The sequence below is a fragment of the Copadichromis virginalis genome, linkage group LG10, assembly GCF_057382275.1.
Source record: "Copadichromis virginalis isolate Kocher_CV1m ecotype Utaka linkage group LG10, C_Virginalis_male_GT1.1, whole genome shotgun sequence".
NCBI lineage: Eukaryota > Metazoa > Chordata > Actinopteri > Cichliformes > Cichlidae > Copadichromis > Copadichromis virginalis.
Genome location: NC_140627.1, coordinates 21,410,060 through 21,426,892, shown reverse-complemented (window position 1 = coordinate 21,426,892; position 16,833 = coordinate 21,410,060). Strand labels below are relative to the sequence as shown.

The following is a 16,833-nucleotide window of genomic DNA, read 5'->3' as shown; positions in this document are numbered from 1 at the left end:
TAATGCTGTTGTCTGGCTGTGATTGGTCGGTTCGTGCTATTATGTGTGTGCAGGTGGGACAAAAAGTCAATCTATAAAAGTGTAGGAGGAAAAAAATCACGGCCACACAAAAGCATACGTGAAACGGTAATTAGCTCTGACAAACATGCACTGCTTTCTGTCAACACTACCTGAACATGAAGACCTAATTACTCTTTCAAGGCTACATGCATGGCCTTCAGTAGGTTGGTATCTGTCCCTGTGCAACAAAACCATCCGTATAAAATGTGAAGTTAAAAAAAACAAAAAAACAAATTCATTAAAAATAAACTGAGAAATTGAATCAAAAAGAGAAAAAGTCATTCTCAGTTTTATAGAAAGTTTATTTGAGCTTTGATCTTCACAGAAACATGCAACATTTATTCAGATTTTATCTTTATTTAGAAGTGAAAGGGTTACAAATTTTATTTATGTAAAAAATACAACAAGCAAATATCAATTAGCAGTTAAAACTTAAATACGGACACATGAACAATTAAACGCTGCAATTTAAGCAACCTTAGATTATTATTTTTTTATCATTTACCGACTGCAACATGACACGCATTGATTTCTGAGCTTTTAACAACACAGTAAATGAAGGTTAGCTTTAGCAGAATAAGAATGAATGATGCAGCTCTAACAACAGAGTCGGGTAGCTGTTGGTAAAAATACTGTTCTCTTACATTTGGACAGAGAGAAAAGGCTCCTGTCACCTCCTGTGAAAACTTGTTACTAGTGGTTCAAAACACCAGCTCACACATTTTAATGTAATACAAGTCTGACACATGCCGCTGCTGGACTCAGAGTTTCTCATTTTCAGACGTAGACGTCACTTAACATCAGAGCAGGTTAAAGTACTCACATCAATTAATCTTCCAAGATTTCAGCTGGATAATAAACAGAATATTGAAATAAGATGCTTGCTGGCATGTAAAAACAACAACAACAAAAAACAAACAGGTAAGGTTACATCCTTTTATTCTTTTTTTAAATTATTATTATTATTTTATTAACCCGTCCTCCAGCAGAGTCATGGTCTGAGTGCTTTGTTTCGCCAAACACATTTGCTTTACCAAGGGGAGCACTGTAGACTCTATCACCTTATTTATTTACTTTATTTTATTTCATTATTCACATTATTATCAGAGGGGATATAATGCCGGAGCGGACAGGAAGTGAAGGCCAGCTTGGTGATAGAAAGGAGAAGAATGCAGGGGAATAGGTTTACATCATTTTGAAACGGGCATAAAGTCGTCCGTCTCTACTTGTTGCCGCAGTCAGTGCAGAGGATGTCTTTTCCCTTGGCTACGAAACGCTTGTTGGACAAACTGAGGGAGCACTTCTTACAGTTGAAGCAGTATTCATGCCAGGAGCTGCCCTCATAGTTCACCACATTCACCCCTTTACCAAAACCTGAGAGGAGAGAAGAGCAGAGGGGAGTTAGACCGTGTCTTTGGTCTACCTTTGTGTGCCACCTGCTGGTCTTAATCAGTAAAGACATCAGCTGTATTTGAATTGCCTTAAAGCACATCTGGATCCGTCAGATGAAAAGTTACAAAACACCTTAAAATCATCTAAAGATTTAATTTTTTATCTTCAAATAGTTATTAGGTTTTTTTTAACATCATGGTGTGAGGTCCCCCCCACCTACACCTCTCTTTGCACCTTTGACTCTCTGTGTCATCCTTTAAAAAGCAGCTTAAAACTCATCTGTTCATGCAGGTGTTTGCGTAGTGTTTGTGTGCCTATGTTGCTTTTGGCATGTGCATTTAACTATTCTTTCTCTGGAAAAGTGCTATAAAGACAAACTTCCCTTTCTTTCTTACTTACCTGGTAGCTGAGTGCACTCAGTCATAGTTATGGTTCTGGTACAGCTTCCATTTACCTGTTGTGTTTATTTTAATGCCACGAGTTTAACTAAGAACTCAGATCTCAGCTGAGATCTGTGTTTACTTGTTAGTCGGTCCAGTCTTTCATGCTGCAATATCACAGACTGCATATGAAAGAAGGATGTAGCCACTGTGATGCAATAATATTTGTTGCAAACACTTTAGCTGAGTTTTTATGGACACAGCAGATACTGCGCACTACACCAGCTAAGATGTCATTCGAATGGTAAAGTGCCACCTGCTTTAACCTCCTTTTGACTCTAATAGAGCCATCACTTACAAAACAAACACCATGTTGTATTAAGACTTAGACTAACGAGTGAGAACATGCTCTCATTGTGAAAGCGCTGGTGTTTAGAAGGAATTCAGGTATAAAGCTAACCTGTGATGGGGTTCTGGCAGCCGCTGCACTTCTTGGCCACGGAGGTCTTGTAGCAGTCGACACAGAAGACCTGCTCCTGGTGGTTGGTGAAACTCGTCCCTGCCAGAGGCTTTGCGCAGGAGCTGCACACGAAACAGTGGCTGTGCCACGGCTGGTCCTGGTAGTTCACTCCTCCAGAGGTTATAGGCTGGAGATAGAAGTTAAGGGATGTTTTACCATCCAATTAAAATAATCTTTGAGTAGTTTAATTACTGTTAAAATAACATCTCCATCCGAGATTTGTTTAAATATTTTCCTTGGGTTTATTTTAGCCTTGATTTAGAGACGACAGTGGAGAGAAGGCAGGAAACTTAAGAGAACAAGCAGGTTGCTGTAAGCAGCCTCTGCAGTAGCCCCATGACATACTGCATGGTTCGCCTGCTCAACCAAGTGAGATACAGTGGCTTCCACATTTGTTACATTTAGCATAGTTTGGTATGAATTAAATAGTCGAGTTAAAAGTACAAATGAAGCAATAATTTATTAATAATCTGGTCAGTCATTAGTGTAATGGGGTAAAAGGCTAAAATGCATTTAGGCTGCAGATTTCCCTGACAGAAAAAAAATTATCCTAAGTATCCAAAGATTAAGATTTTATGAATTATTGCACTATTACAGCCTGCTTATTAAAGGAATTTTGACATGTCAAAGCAAATAAAAATAAAACAATGAACACAATTAAACATTTAAATGGCAGCGTGCCTAAAATTGCTATAAAAATGTGACTTCAAAGTGATCTTGGTGATATGAGGGTGGCCTGGTTCCCTGTGTGAGAGAAATTACCTTCTTGCAGCTCACGCAGTGTTTAGCGAATTTGTCATCATAGCAGGGGCTGCAGTAAATGTCACTTCCTTTGGAGAGAAAATTCTGTGATCCTATTGGTCGTTTACAGCTGTAACAGGTGAAACACTCGTCGTGCCACGAGTTCCCTTTGTACTCCACGCTCTCTGTTCCTGCAGGGGAGAGGAGAAGGATTATTACTGCTAATGCTGAATAAATACAGTAGTATAGAGGACATTTTTAGGCCTGCATGAGTCCTTTTATTTAACAATAGTTTGACACTATAATAGTCAGTACACCCGTACTGCCCTAAATCATGTATATATTTAGATGTTCTGATGAAGAAACTCTTTTGAAAATGACTTTTTCCAGCTAACTCTTTGGTTTTTTTAATCACACAAGACAAGCAGATCAGTGGGCCACCCTCTACAGAGCATTGGTGTGAATGTGATCAGTCGTACCCGCCAGTATGGGTTTATAACAGCCGTGGCAGCGTGGAGCATCCTCTCTGGAGCAGCACTTCCCACACATGATGCGGTCATCCTTGGTGCTGAAGGGCTCCTTAGCCAGAGGCTTGTAACACTTTGCACAGCGGAAACACTCCTCGTGCCAGTATCGGCCCTTGTGGCTGAGCTCCTGATGGAGGAAAACGGAGAGATTTTTTGGAGGGTTTTTTTGGATGACAGCTGGACGCAGGTGGCAGGAAATACCAAAACTTCTAAGTCCACACAGAGAAATGCAGCTCGATAAGACACCTTTGTTTCCACGGAGATGGGACGGTGGCACTCGGCGCAGGAGTTGGCGCAGAACTTTGTGTGGCAGCGAACGCACACCGGCCTCCCCTCGTTACGGACGAACCTCTTCCCCCCGAGGTCCTCGCGGCAGTAGAAACACTGCGAGCTGTCCGCCATCGTCAGGATACAGTCCCACCTGCAGCAAGAACAGAACGGAGGGAGGAAGTAAAAGCTCTGCCCAGCAACGGCGGTAAACACCACACTTGTTTTGTTTTATGACAACAGATAACGGTTCATATTTTATGATTCATGGGTCAAAATGGATTTTAGTCGTTTGTGGTTTCAATTAAGAACTTTTGGTCCTCACCAAACAGCACATCTTTAAAACCAATCACAAAATTTTAAGCATGAGCTCATTTTAAACAATCCAGCTGCAATTATTTATTCTCATTATGGATGAGCCTCCTGATCATGTGCTTCATTAATCAAAAAATTTCTTTCTAACAGTTCTGGAAGCAACTTCCATTTTCCACCACTTCTTCAAACCATCAGGTTATTTTCTTCTTATGTTCTGTGTGCAAAAATCTTTGAAAAACATAAAAAAGTTAGATGAGACAAAAATGATTACACGGATTGCTCGGAGCTGAAATTTCTCCACAGAGCACATAGACCATAACTATTCACCGCGGCTCAGCTCTGTGGGATGTTTGAGCAGCTGGTGAAACTAAGACACCATCAAAGAGGAAATCAGAGGCTGAACTGGGATTCTGTCAGCTCACAGCTGCGTGTGAGCTGTGTGTTATTCGAGCTGATTTCGTGGATACACAATGACGTATCTGTCAGTGTTTCTGTGTACCTGTGTTTACAGTGGTTGTGCGGTGCGCTCGCTTCCTCTCCATTTATGCATCTTATCTCTTCCTGTTAAAGCAGCTCCTAACTGATAAGTTTGACAGCAAATTTTACAGCTGATTCGGGAGGCAGATGAATTAGGCTTTTATTTGCTCTTGACTTCCTCTTCCTTCCTCTAGTAATCTATCCATCCTCATCTTTGTATTCCCAGGCCGTATACCTGCCCTGTTTCAGGGACGTGTCCAGATGTGAGAGTTTGTGTTGGTACTTGTATTGTGTAATACTACTTTCTTGTACTCCACAATATTTTAGATGCATGTATTGCACTCCATGCCATGCATTATAAAGCCAAACACCGATTCTTTTCTTTTTCAGCCATCATTGTCCTCTTGCATGACCCAGTTTGTTTGTGTTTGGTTTTCTCCAGATGTGGTGCTGTGCATTGTGGCCAGATGGCTACACTTTGTCGTCGTCTGTCCTAAGGATCTTATTCCAGACGTTTTGTGGTTTATTTAGATGCAAATTTGAAAACCTACATTATGCTGCTATGATCTTTTTAGAGAGAAGAGTCTTTCTCCTGGCAACCCTTTCAGCCAAGTGAAACCTATCTAATTATCTATTATTCTATTATTATTAATTGCAAATATTAATGTTAGTAATATTAGTAGAATCTCACAATTGTAGCCTTCCTGAGGACCAACATTTGTTACTTTAATGGAGAATGAGGAAACCAAGAAGGTCATTAGGAGAGTAGAAGCTCTATGAGTCAGTGCCCCGTCTCCAAGGAAACGTATCTGGATCCATATCAAATCCTAATGGGTTCTTCATTTGCCCGTGCGTCATATCTGCACCAAGCTTTCTGAAATTCTGTTTGCTAGTTCTTGTTTAATCATGCTGACGAGCAGCACCGCAAACGTTGGCACACTTGATTTCTCACACTACAGAATCCAGAATTCACTCTCCCTAAAATACAGGACACATAAACGCCCTAAACATAGAACCAAAATCACCACGTTGACCAACATAAATCTGATCACAGAGCTGTGATTACAGGGCCAGAAGTTCAGACGGTAAATAATAAACAACATGTTGGTTAAAAATGTATTTTTTTAAAATCACAGCTACACAAAGGCACGGAAATATGGAAGAGGAGCGATCTCTACAGTCTGTTCACTCACTTATTTCCCACATCAGGTTCATGCTGCCTGACCACGAGGAATTCTCACAAACTGCTGTGAGACAAGTGTGTGTGTCCATGTGTGTTTGCACAGTGTGGTGAACGCATGAAGGAATGCCTGGCATGACTAATGTGGTGAGATCAGGAACGCTGACATCCTTATGACAACACACACAGACACACACACTCCACTTCTTAAATGAACCACTCCCTTAGAAACCACAAACTATAGTGTTCACCTCCTGTATGGAGCGACATGTCGGCACACATTCACGAGGAAGTTCTCATTTTAGGAAACTCCTTTCCCAGTCTGTCCACCAGCCATTTCTGTAGTGCATCAAATGTAAAGGTCATTTAACTGTTGTGCAACTGTTATATGTACAGTTACTAGTCACTTTATTATGTGCCTCTTGCTAGTACTAGGTTGGACCCCGTTCGGTTCGGTACTAGTTCGGGGAGGCATCTGCTCGCTGACATCTCGGGGGGCTGACACCACCATAAATGAGTGGTGTGCGCACATGTGTGTATGGCTGGGCCTGGGTCTGGCAATTGCTGATCTTTGCCCTTTGTAGGGCATGTTCAGCAGGAATCAAGACAATACTTTTCTGGTCTTATATTGTCCAAATTTGGCAGGCCTGTGTAAATTATAGTCTTCGTTTCCTGTTCTTAGCTTACAGGAGTATCACCCTGTGTGACCTGCTACTGTATTCCATCTACTTCGAGGTTTGAGGTGTTGTGCACTCAGACATGCTCGTCTGCATACCTTTGTTGTAACGAGTTGTGTTGCCTTCTTATCGGCTTGGAGCTGTCTGGACCTTCTCGTCTGACCTTTGACATTAACATTTTACCCCAGAGAACTGCTGCTCAATGAATATTTTCGGTTTCTCAGATCATTCTCTGTAAACCCTAGAGATGGCTGTGTGGGAAAATCCTAGTAGATCAGCAGTTTCTGAAATACTCAAACAAGCCTGTCAGGCAGCAACAACAAAGTCACCAAAATAAATTTCTTCCTCACTCTAATGCTCGGTTTGAACTTCACCGGGTCATCTTGACCATGTCTACATGCGTAAGTGCATTAAGTTGCTGCCATGTGATTGGCTGAATAGGCATTATTGAGTGTGTAGTGGCCATCACAAGAAAAACTGTTTGCAACTTGAAAACATTTCAAATTGGGATAAAATGAGCAGTTTTTTAAACATTCTACTTAATTACAATAGTGCTTTTAGCTCAACAGTAATGTTACCATGGTAACATGCTGATGTTTAGCGAGTATAACACTAACATGTTTTGCTAAATGTCTCTAAACACAGCTAAATTAGTGGTTATACAGGAAAAAGTGACGTTTTTGCCCAACGATGGTGCCAAAGGGAATGGTTAACAAAGCCATCAGCAGACATCTCATACAAAATCATAAAAAAACGATCATCCCGTAGGACCTCGAGAGTCTGTGCAAAAATAGTATAGACTATCATTTCACTTCCACAGAGGCCACACTTTCATCATGGCTAAAATACCACTTTTGAATAACTTGACCTTTTCATTCAAACATCTGTTCTTTAGTTCATCTGGCAGACTCATCAGCTCGTGCCATAGCGAAGCGCCCGTCGTCCATCCGCAACTGACGAGAACCAGAATTTAATCAAACTCACATACGATGGGTCTTCACCCAAATATGTTCAAGATAACATTTGTCATTTTCTTTTTCTCTTTTCATTTCAAAACATAACTCTCATGCTTTGAATTATTCAGTTACACCTAATTTTGCTCCTGGTGTAGTGAACGAAGTTGAACTGAAACCACCCATCAGATTCTTACTGCTGATGAAGATCAAACATCAGAAGATACAAAACGATGCGACAGCTTGAAATATGGTGTCGTCACTGTGTATCCTGTGAAACGATGATGCTCATGCCTTTTATGGACGCAGTGAATGCTGGAGCACTTTGATTGGGTGGTGTTCTGGATGAACTTGTCGTGGATAGAACGGTTTGCGAGCCTTCTTGAAAATTAGAATCTATTAAGAAGTCATTATTTTGTGCAATAAATCTAAGCAATGACAAGCAAACTAAACGCTTTCTTTGTGAACTTCACACATTAGAATACCCGCTGAACTGCGATGGATCTGGATGAGCTGCTAGTGTCAGTGAGACATAATCGAAACTGATCAAAATGATTTTTAATGTGTTTCAGCTCGTTTGTTTGCAAGTGATTTAAACCTTCAACACAAGTCTTTTTGTTTTCCTCAGACTGGGAATGCTCATGAAAGCACATTTTTATGGCATAATTCAAAGTCTCAAATACAAGCAGATGAACATTTTCACAAAGTCTGGAAGGAAACCCGATTTTAATTTAATATCCAGTCTTTTTGACAGACGTATGAGGCAGAGGTTAAAGGTGCTGTGGTTAATAAAGTTGATTAAATAACTTCTTTGTGGTCTCATCTCCTTAACAGACAATAAAGCTCCGAACTGTGGAGCTGGACATATATCTTCCCCTCTGTGGCCGCCTCAATCATTACTCAATGGAGCAACCAGCAGCTGTCTGGTTTATTTGGTGACTGGGTGTGAAGAGGTTACTCATCCGTCTCCACTGGAAGAAAGCAAGTCCTGTCAGATAAAGGCGAGGTCTGGCATTTACCTGTTACCTCCTGTTTTCCCTCCACGCTTCTTGACATTTTAATTCCTTCTCTTCCCAAACTAATAAGGATTCAGCTAAGATTTCCAGTGCTCTCAATCCTGCTCCGTTTCTCATTTTTGCTTTCACCTGCAGAGTCGAACTTTGCAAAGACACAGAACTCTGCTCAGTAACCGCATAGAAGGCAGTATTGATGCTTGGCTATGAGCACCGTGAAATTGTTATCTGATGGGAGCTAAACAACGGCTGACAGGAAGCCAGGACTAAAACAAATGAGGTGTAACTGACATCAGGCAGCTCCGAGTACACTGTTGCTGCACGTCTTTACTTTGTTTTCCAGCAATAAATAGCACTGTGTAACAACACTGCAGCACATACACATCGTTTTCTTCCAGCTAAAGCGGCCAATACGAAACTCAGTCAGATCACCACGGAAAAATTAGGCTGTGTCACGCAGTCACGGCTAAAGGCAGAGTTGAGGGCAGTGCTGCAGCCAAAGAAAGCTCATTGTGGGAATGTGGAGCTCTCCATGGAGTGACATTAGTTTGTCCACACTTGGTAAATTTTATTTTTTAAGACTTTTAGTTGGCATTGGCATAAGGCACTGGTGGTAAAGGCTTGTGTGAGTCTTTATTTTTCTTATTGACAATAAATCAGAGTAAATTATGTGTTCTTGGGAACTATTTAAAGTCAGATAAATGCAGGATTGTGTGTGTGGGATTGAGTCAGAAGAACGACAGGGCCCATGGTTTGTCTCACTTTTAGTAGTTTCTAAAAATATTGGTGCTGTAAAATAAAGTATGACAGGGTTAAGATAACCAGGCATGTTTGTAGAAACGGTTCATTGTTGGTTTTGGTCTTTTTATGGCAGTTGTTAACAATAAGAAGAGTGTCATCCTTAATCCTTCATGGACTGAGTGTTCAGGGAATAAAGAGAAGTGGGAGTGGATTTCGGCTGCATTAGTTTTAAATCACCCTGAATCTTTTCCCCTCTTTCGGTTAAAGTTTCAGCCACCTTAGTGTGACGGTTACAAGTTGAAGCACTTCCTCCAACCCGAGCCTTCCACACTGTGTAAGCACAGAGCGCGGAAAGGTGACATCATGTCATGTGGACGAGGAGAAAATCAGGCAAACGTGTGGGGATGTGAAAGAGACAGCGAGTGCGCAATAAAGAAGCAGAGACAGACAAGAAATCTGCCAGTGCAAACATGACATAGTGTGGATTATTTTAGAGTGTGTACCAGCCGTGTGTGTGTGTGTGTGTGTGTGTGTTGGCATGAGCTTATCGCTCAAGAATGTAGTGGAAAAATGAGAAACAGGAAGTCTCCATCAGAACTGTGAAGCTGGCACAGTTCAGCCACACACACACTGAGTGAACTGTTAATATGCTCGTCCATACAGACTGACTGTGTTAAACTCATATGTCATTAATGCAGATTCCACAGACCCTGGCTCAACTTACGTCGCTCAGTATGTGCTGCAGGTGTGACCTCAGCGCTGACTTTTCTTTAAAAAATCACAGACTTAGCACGGCAGCCAGTACTTCTCTGCAGCCTGCAGATAGCTCTGCTAACCTTAACATGTCTGTTGTTCCAATTTCCTCCTATTGTGGCATTGCTATGCAGATTTTAGTGATGGGATAGATAACAAATTCTTATCATACACTTGGATTCAGAAATGAGACTTTCCTCTGGTTGCACAGCAGGAAAAATCCTGAGTATTGATAAGGAGTCACTCATTGTTTAAACATCAAGGCGAGGCATGAATGATGACTTAATGATGTTGCAGTTGTTGAGAAGCTTGAGACCTTTAAAATGTGGAAGTCTAAAAGTTTAGCAATTTAATGACTAACTTCGTGGGGGAAAAAAGTTGGGTAACATTTTGCTTTGCAAAGTTAAATCTACCCAAAACACAAGCAAACTGATGTGTATCGCATCATTGTGACACTTTTTTAGTTAACACAAAATAACTGCCTGCAGGGGCCTCAAGTCTGAATTCATCGTGCAAGTTTGCTTAGAAAAATATGTTTTAACCTCTGCATAAGCAGGAAGTGAAACTTTTGAGACTGCAAATGTCCACAGCATTAACCTATAAAGGCATTTAAGCAATCTTGTTTCTTACGTCTACATTAACAGTGATAACGGCCTGACGATGAATAAACTATGAGGAACAGAGGATTCTGGGTTTAAACCTTTATGTGTGGAATTTATCCCTGTGGTTCCATGTGGGTTTTTTTCCATGAGTTCTAGTTTCTCCCCTATCTTCACAATATGTTCATTTTTCTATTAAACCTCAGCATTAAAGCAGATTAGCTAGCTGTGGTCTCAGTCACATAGGCTTAGTTAGTTTTCAGTTTTACCTTTCTAAAGAAAAATTTGCATTCCCCAACTTGTTGACAAGAGGTTGGTGTAGCTTGCTGTATGTTTCTAGGTAGGTCTAAAAGAGAATGCAGCACCAAAAGTTTCCGTGCGATTGCTTTGGTCACGAGCAGATTGCCCGGGTTGCATATAGTTTGCATGGAAGACACCAATTTACCTGCAGATGCTTACCAGCTGCATGATAGTAAAACTCTTTTTGAGAAACCAAAGTAAATGTGCTCATTGTTGCAACCAACACATTTACTTTGAAGGGAAAATGTCTCCATTTACAGATTGCAGAACACTTTTCACACTTTCACTACTGCACTAGGAGCAGTTGGTGTTTGCAGACAAGTCTTCTGTACAAACTTCATGCAACCTGGGTAATCTGTTAGTGACTAAAGCAATCGCAAGGTGGTTTTCTGTGCAGCACCATGCACCTCATCACCAACTGGCTGGGAAATACACACTCTTCCCTAGCAACTGGTGGTTGCCAGGAGGTTGCCAACTGGTCTCTAGGCCTGTATGAATAAAACCTTGAATGGTTGTTTAATAAAAATAAGTGAAGAGAATTCACGTTTTCAAAAAGTAGCTGCAGCTTTGTTTATATAAATTAAAGTTTCCAAAACACAAAGTGTCCATTTCTGTTTACTTGGTTGAAGTTGTGTTATTTTAATGGCAACAATAGTAACAAGCAAACAGTAATACTTAGAATTTAACACCTGTAGCGTGAAAATATGGAAATTCAAAAGTTACTGGTCATTTATTAAAAGTTTCTTAAAGTTTCTTCATTTTCATGGAGAGAGTTGACGTTAGCAACCATCTGCACAGGTAATAACACATTACAACATATTACAACAGTAATAAAATGATTTAAAGAAGATGAAAAAGGATTTGGCAATCTCATCTGCGATATCTGAAGGACCTTGTATCAAGTTTAAGTGGCAACAAGTCTCTGGCTGACTAAAGAAAACAAAGATAACAATCTGATTGGTGCCCTTGTCAGTTAGGTGGTTGTTCTAAAGACTTGGTTAAAGTCCTTTGGATTACCATATAAAAGAGGTGTGTCCGTGTCTGAAACCAACAAAATCAACAGACAAAAAGAATGCATCGCAGCACCGTGACCAGAAGCTGCCCTCATTAGGATGCAATGTTCACAAACTGGTTTGCTTTATAAACTACATACGTATACAACTACCTTGGACACAAAGAGAAAACCATATTACCATATATTGTTGTTCAGATGGTTTCTCTTGCAAAAGAAGTGCTTTCTTTCAGTGAGTTTACACATTTGGCAGATACCTCACTGGATTCATTTCCTCTGCTATATTCACCAAGCAAAATATTTCTTAGAGCACCTTTAACGATCACACTATAGCCTTATCGTGGCCTAACAACACTGCAGTTAGAGTGCTCCCACCACTGATCCCAATCATTCTGGCTGAAAAAGAAACATATTAGTGATTAAAGCTGGGCAGCAAGTTCAGCTAAACATTTGTATTCTAGCGCGGGCCACAAAGAAAAACTTGAATGACTGTTTTACCTGGCCCGGCTGAGAGCTGCATTCCAGACAGTGGGATAAAGCTGATACAACAGATCTGAGTGAGGTCAAAGAAACAGCATGTCCCGCTACTACAAGACAGGCATGATGGCTTTACCAGAAGCTTCTGGTTAGATCCACTTACCCCACCTCGCTTTGTCTTGAGTTACACACTCCACTTTCTGCACTCATTTCTCCACTCAGTAACCGAGAAGACCTTTAAATCAGGAGCTAAAATACGTCTGACCAGTTTTCATGACATTTTCCATGTGTGTGTGACAGTAAGACCCTCTCCACTCTGGCACCAGAGCAGTCCTGCTGGGAAGACTTCCAAGTTACTCGTAAAAGTTTAAATTATCTCATGTAGTCTCAGGGGTTCTCCTGTCTCCAAACTGTTCCAGTCTACCCTCATAAATCTCCAACCAAGAAAATCCCTGCAAATCTCCGTTTCTAACCATTTTTCCAGATTCTTACTCCAGCCACTCCTCACATGAGTCGAGCCATTTTTAAACATCCAAACAGTTCCTGTATAAGTTCAACAGTTCAGCTGCTGTTTGCTATATTTCTCCTAGTCTTCATTCAGATTTATTTTTAATTAAATTTTCTAGCCTGGAGAATATTAGCTAAAGGAATATTTTGAATATTTATTTTTTGAAATACTTCAAGTGTCTTGTCTGTCAGAAACCAGGATTAGCCTAGCTTAGCATAAAGACCACAAGAAAGGGGAAACAACTAGCATGGCTCTTTCTACTGCTTAAAAAAACTAAATGAAAAATAACTACGTTAAAATTAAATAAGCTACAGTGAACTCACCAAAGTTACAACCCAGTTGATATATTGCTATGGCCAATATATCTGTCAATATTATGTAATTGTTGGTATCTGATATTTAGATAGCTTATAAATGACAATTTAAAAAGTAAAGATAAAAAAGGAAGAAACACCCTTCAAATGTGTTATTAGTGTTGACAGTGTATACTTTGTCCACCAGAGGGCGCTGTGTAGCTTCCCTCTAGGTTAAAACAACCATAGCAGAGTCAGGGAGAGCATAAATGAGTAACCCACAACATGCTTTAACAATATTCACAAAGGGTCACTGCATGTTTGATTTGGCAACATTTTCGCTGCATCCACTCCGGATGTGGAGCCCCTGTTATATAAACAACAAATAAAATAATAATAAATAAAAAAACATTTTTATACGCATAATCTAACTGATCCTTAAATAAAAAAGTCAATTCTATCTATAGGATGTGATGTTAGATGCCGACTGCACGGAGTTAGGAATACTGTACTGTACGCTTGTTGATTGACTTTAACAACTGTGCAGTCATTAGTGAGCATCAGAGGGGACGATGGTTGATTTTTCTTTCTTTTTTTCCCCCTAAACCAGATCCACACTAGGGTGAGATATAAGCAGATGCTCCACTGTGGTGAGCACTAAAGGGAGCAGCTGAAAGTTGTCCTTTCCCTGCTTCTGGTCTTTATGGCTAAGCTAAAACCTCCTGGCTCTTAGCTTTTTATTCAACAGAAAATGTATGAATGAGAGTGGTGTCACTCTTACTTAATGATAAGTGGGAAGACTGCTTCCCCTTTTCCTTAAGATATCCTTACTTTATTGGGTACACCTTGCTAGTACCAGCTGGGAAATATTCCCTACAGAACTGCTTTTTCTTCCAAGCTCCTTAGACTAGTTTAAGACAGGCTTAGACAGGCTCTCCAATGTTGGTGAGCCTGCGTGAATTGTAGTCTCAGTTTCCTGTTCGTAGGAGTGGCACCCAAGTGTTGTCTTCTGCTGCTGTAGCCCATCTGCTTTGTGGTTCTATGTGTTGTGCATTCAGAGATGCTCTTCGGCATAACAAGCGATCTAAGCGATTTAAGTTATTGTCTGGACCACAGCTACCTGCCTAACTGCACTAAGATGCTGCCATGTGATTGGCAGATTAGATATTTGTGTTAAGGTGCAGTTGGGATGGCTGTGCCTCAGGAGGTAGAGCAAGTTAAATAATAATCAGACAGTTGGTGGTTTGATACTGAAACCCAAGCTGGTCCTGATGTGTTCATTGGAGTGTGAATGTTAGATTGACACACGTTGTCTAAAGCACTTGGTGAGTGCTCAAGTGGAGTGGAAAAGCAATTCTGTTAAGAAACCATCAATTTACAATTGAAAACTTAGGAAATTTGTAACTAATAAAGTGGCCCTCTTCCTTTCGCATGAGACAAGTTTCCACACCCCCTGATCAATGTCAGCACACCCAAACACAACACAACAGGTTTTACTGGCTGCAGGACAAAAGGCAACACACACACACACACACACACACACACACACACACACACACACACACACACACACACACACACAGGAAGCTTTCTGTTTCTACCATGCTATCCATTGGAAATCTCTATTAAAAACTAAACTCTAGTGTTCACGTGACCATTGGGGATCAATAAAAACAGAAGACCACAGTGTCTGCACCTATTTACATTCAATCCTATTAAAATCACAACAGGCAAAACACAACAGGGAGTTACCATGACGTGAAGGAAGACCAGCAGCATAAAGTTTTATTGGGCTGGGACGTCTTTAATGGGACTAGCTCACTCTAATTTCTTTAACATGCTTAGAATCCAACTGAAAACTCCCCACAGTTGTGTGTGTGTGTGTGTGTGTGTGTGTGTGTGTGTGTGTGTGTGTGTGTGTGTGTGTGTGTATGTGTGTGTGTGTGTGTGTTTGAGGCAGTGGAAGGTAGGATTTGGTTTTACACACTGTCTGTGTGTTTGCTCACAATAGGGAGTGATGTTGTACTCCATCATCCAGCAACAAAAGGCATCATTTCCCCATACCAACATAACATTGTGACTGTTTATTTAACCATGTGTCAGTATTTCAGCTTTATTTTTAGAACTGAAGCCTGCATGGCATTTTTGATACATGTGTTAACACACCAGTACCAAAGAAAAAAGTCCGGGGAGCTTGAATCCAGCTGGTAGAGCATATGCATCAATTACATGGCTACACGCACACGCATAAACGTTGGACAATGAAAAATAGCAGTACAAGAATTTTAATTGACCTCTGAGAGGCATTTTTTGGCCTCAGAGGTTCCATCATTGGACGAAAAAAACAACAAAAAAAGTCAGACTTCCTAACTGGAAACAGATTTCAGGAGCAGCTCAGGCTTTCACAAGTCAGCATGTAACTGTAGCTCACACGCACTCAGACTGACACTAACACACACACACACACACACACACACACACACACACACACACACACACACACACACACACACACACATATTACACAGACAGCCAACGCCCCGGACAACTTTAAGCCTAGTTTCCTCTCCGGATATCAAGATGCTGCTTTGCAGATTAAGTGTAAATGAAATCATTGCAAGTGTAAGAGAGGAAGAGAGCTACAGGAACCAAAATGTAACCTGCTCTGAGTTTGCGTGTTTATTTATTATTAAATAAAGTAAATAAGTAACTAAAAATCTGCAATACTTATTAAAGACTAATAACTGGAATACTTAAGTACAAAATAACCCCGCAGCAGCTACTCGGTCCCGTTTAAAATCCAGCTTTTATGAGAAGAGGCTGGGGTAGTCCGGTACAGAGGGTTAACAAACAGCGGTGCTCATCGGTCGGCTTACCAGGATCAGAGTGAGGTCTGCAGCGGTGGATGAGCGGCTCTCTGGAAGCAGCGGAACTCCGCTTCAGCGACGGCTTCACGTGTTATAAATACTGCAGCCTGTGGCCGCATCAACTCCAGCCAAACACCCACACCTCACACCGAGGCGCAGAGCTCAGCCTTCACAATAAGAGCCCACGCGAAGCCTCGAAAAGAAGAGTGGGTTTTCAAAATAAAAGTAAATATGAAGTTCAGTCAGCAGGCTTTCACTCAGAAATATTATACCTTTATGCGCAATTTGTATCTAATTAATATTCAAAGTCCACGACCTAGTTAAATGATGGCGCCGACATTTTATAAATATAATATATAATGCAAAAAAACTTTGCATGGTAGAGATTTTTATTTCAAATACTCCACAGCCGAACGACACACGGAGCTCGTCAGGAACTCAGTACATTACATGCTTTTTTTTAAAGGACAGTGATAAGTGAGAGTTACATAGCCACGCTACATAGATTTTGCAACACACACAAAAACTTGGTTTCAGCTCTATAAACATAATCTAAACACACTGTAAAGATCAAAAAGATACAATTTCTCAATCATCTCATTTTGATTTGTCCTTTAAAGACTTCGTGCAAGCTACACTTAATCACTCATGAAGATGCTTACTGCAATTGTAAATATATATATATATATATATATTAAACATACTTGGTGTCCCATCCTGCTCTTCATATAGCTGAGGACTGAGAATATAAATCTTGCTACATGCACATATATACTGTACA

At 40.7% G+C, this 16,833-nt stretch overlaps 1 protein-coding gene across 1 annotated transcript; it reads right to left on the bottom strand.

The window, feature by feature from the left end:
- Positions 1 to 341: 341 nt before the first annotated feature.
- On the bottom strand, positions 342 to 16,198 carry LOC146700443 (four and a half LIM domains protein 1-like). Its single transcript, XM_085470657.1, has 6 exons — positions 16,062 to 16,198; positions 3,867 to 4,041; positions 3,573 to 3,747; positions 3,115 to 3,284; positions 2,293 to 2,479; positions 342 to 1,434 (listed from the first exon to the last, which is right to left on the bottom strand). The coding sequence occupies exons 2-6, from the start codon at positions 4,020 to 4,022 to the stop codon at positions 1,283 to 1,285; spliced, it is 840 nt and encodes a 279-aa protein (XP_085326783.1). The 5' UTR covers positions 4,023 to 4,041; positions 16,062 to 16,198; the 3' UTR covers positions 342 to 1,282.
- Between the last annotated feature and the right edge of the window lie 635 nt (positions 16,199 to 16,833).

Excerpts from the sequence above, each read along its gene's own strand:
- LOC146700443 (XM_085470657.1), bottom strand. The coding sequence starts at position 4,022 with ATGGCGGACAGCTCGCAGTGTTTCTACTGCCGCGAGGACCTCGGGGGG. Across the intron at positions 3,748-3,866 it reads CCATCTCCGTGGAAACAAAG|GAGCTCAGCCACAAGGGCCG; the intron begins GTGTCTTATCGA and ends TTCCTCCATCAG. Across the intron at positions 1,435-2,292 it reads CTGCCAGAACCCCATCACAG|GTTTTGGTAAAGGGGTGAAT; the intron begins GTTAGCTTTATA and ends CTCTCCTCTCAG.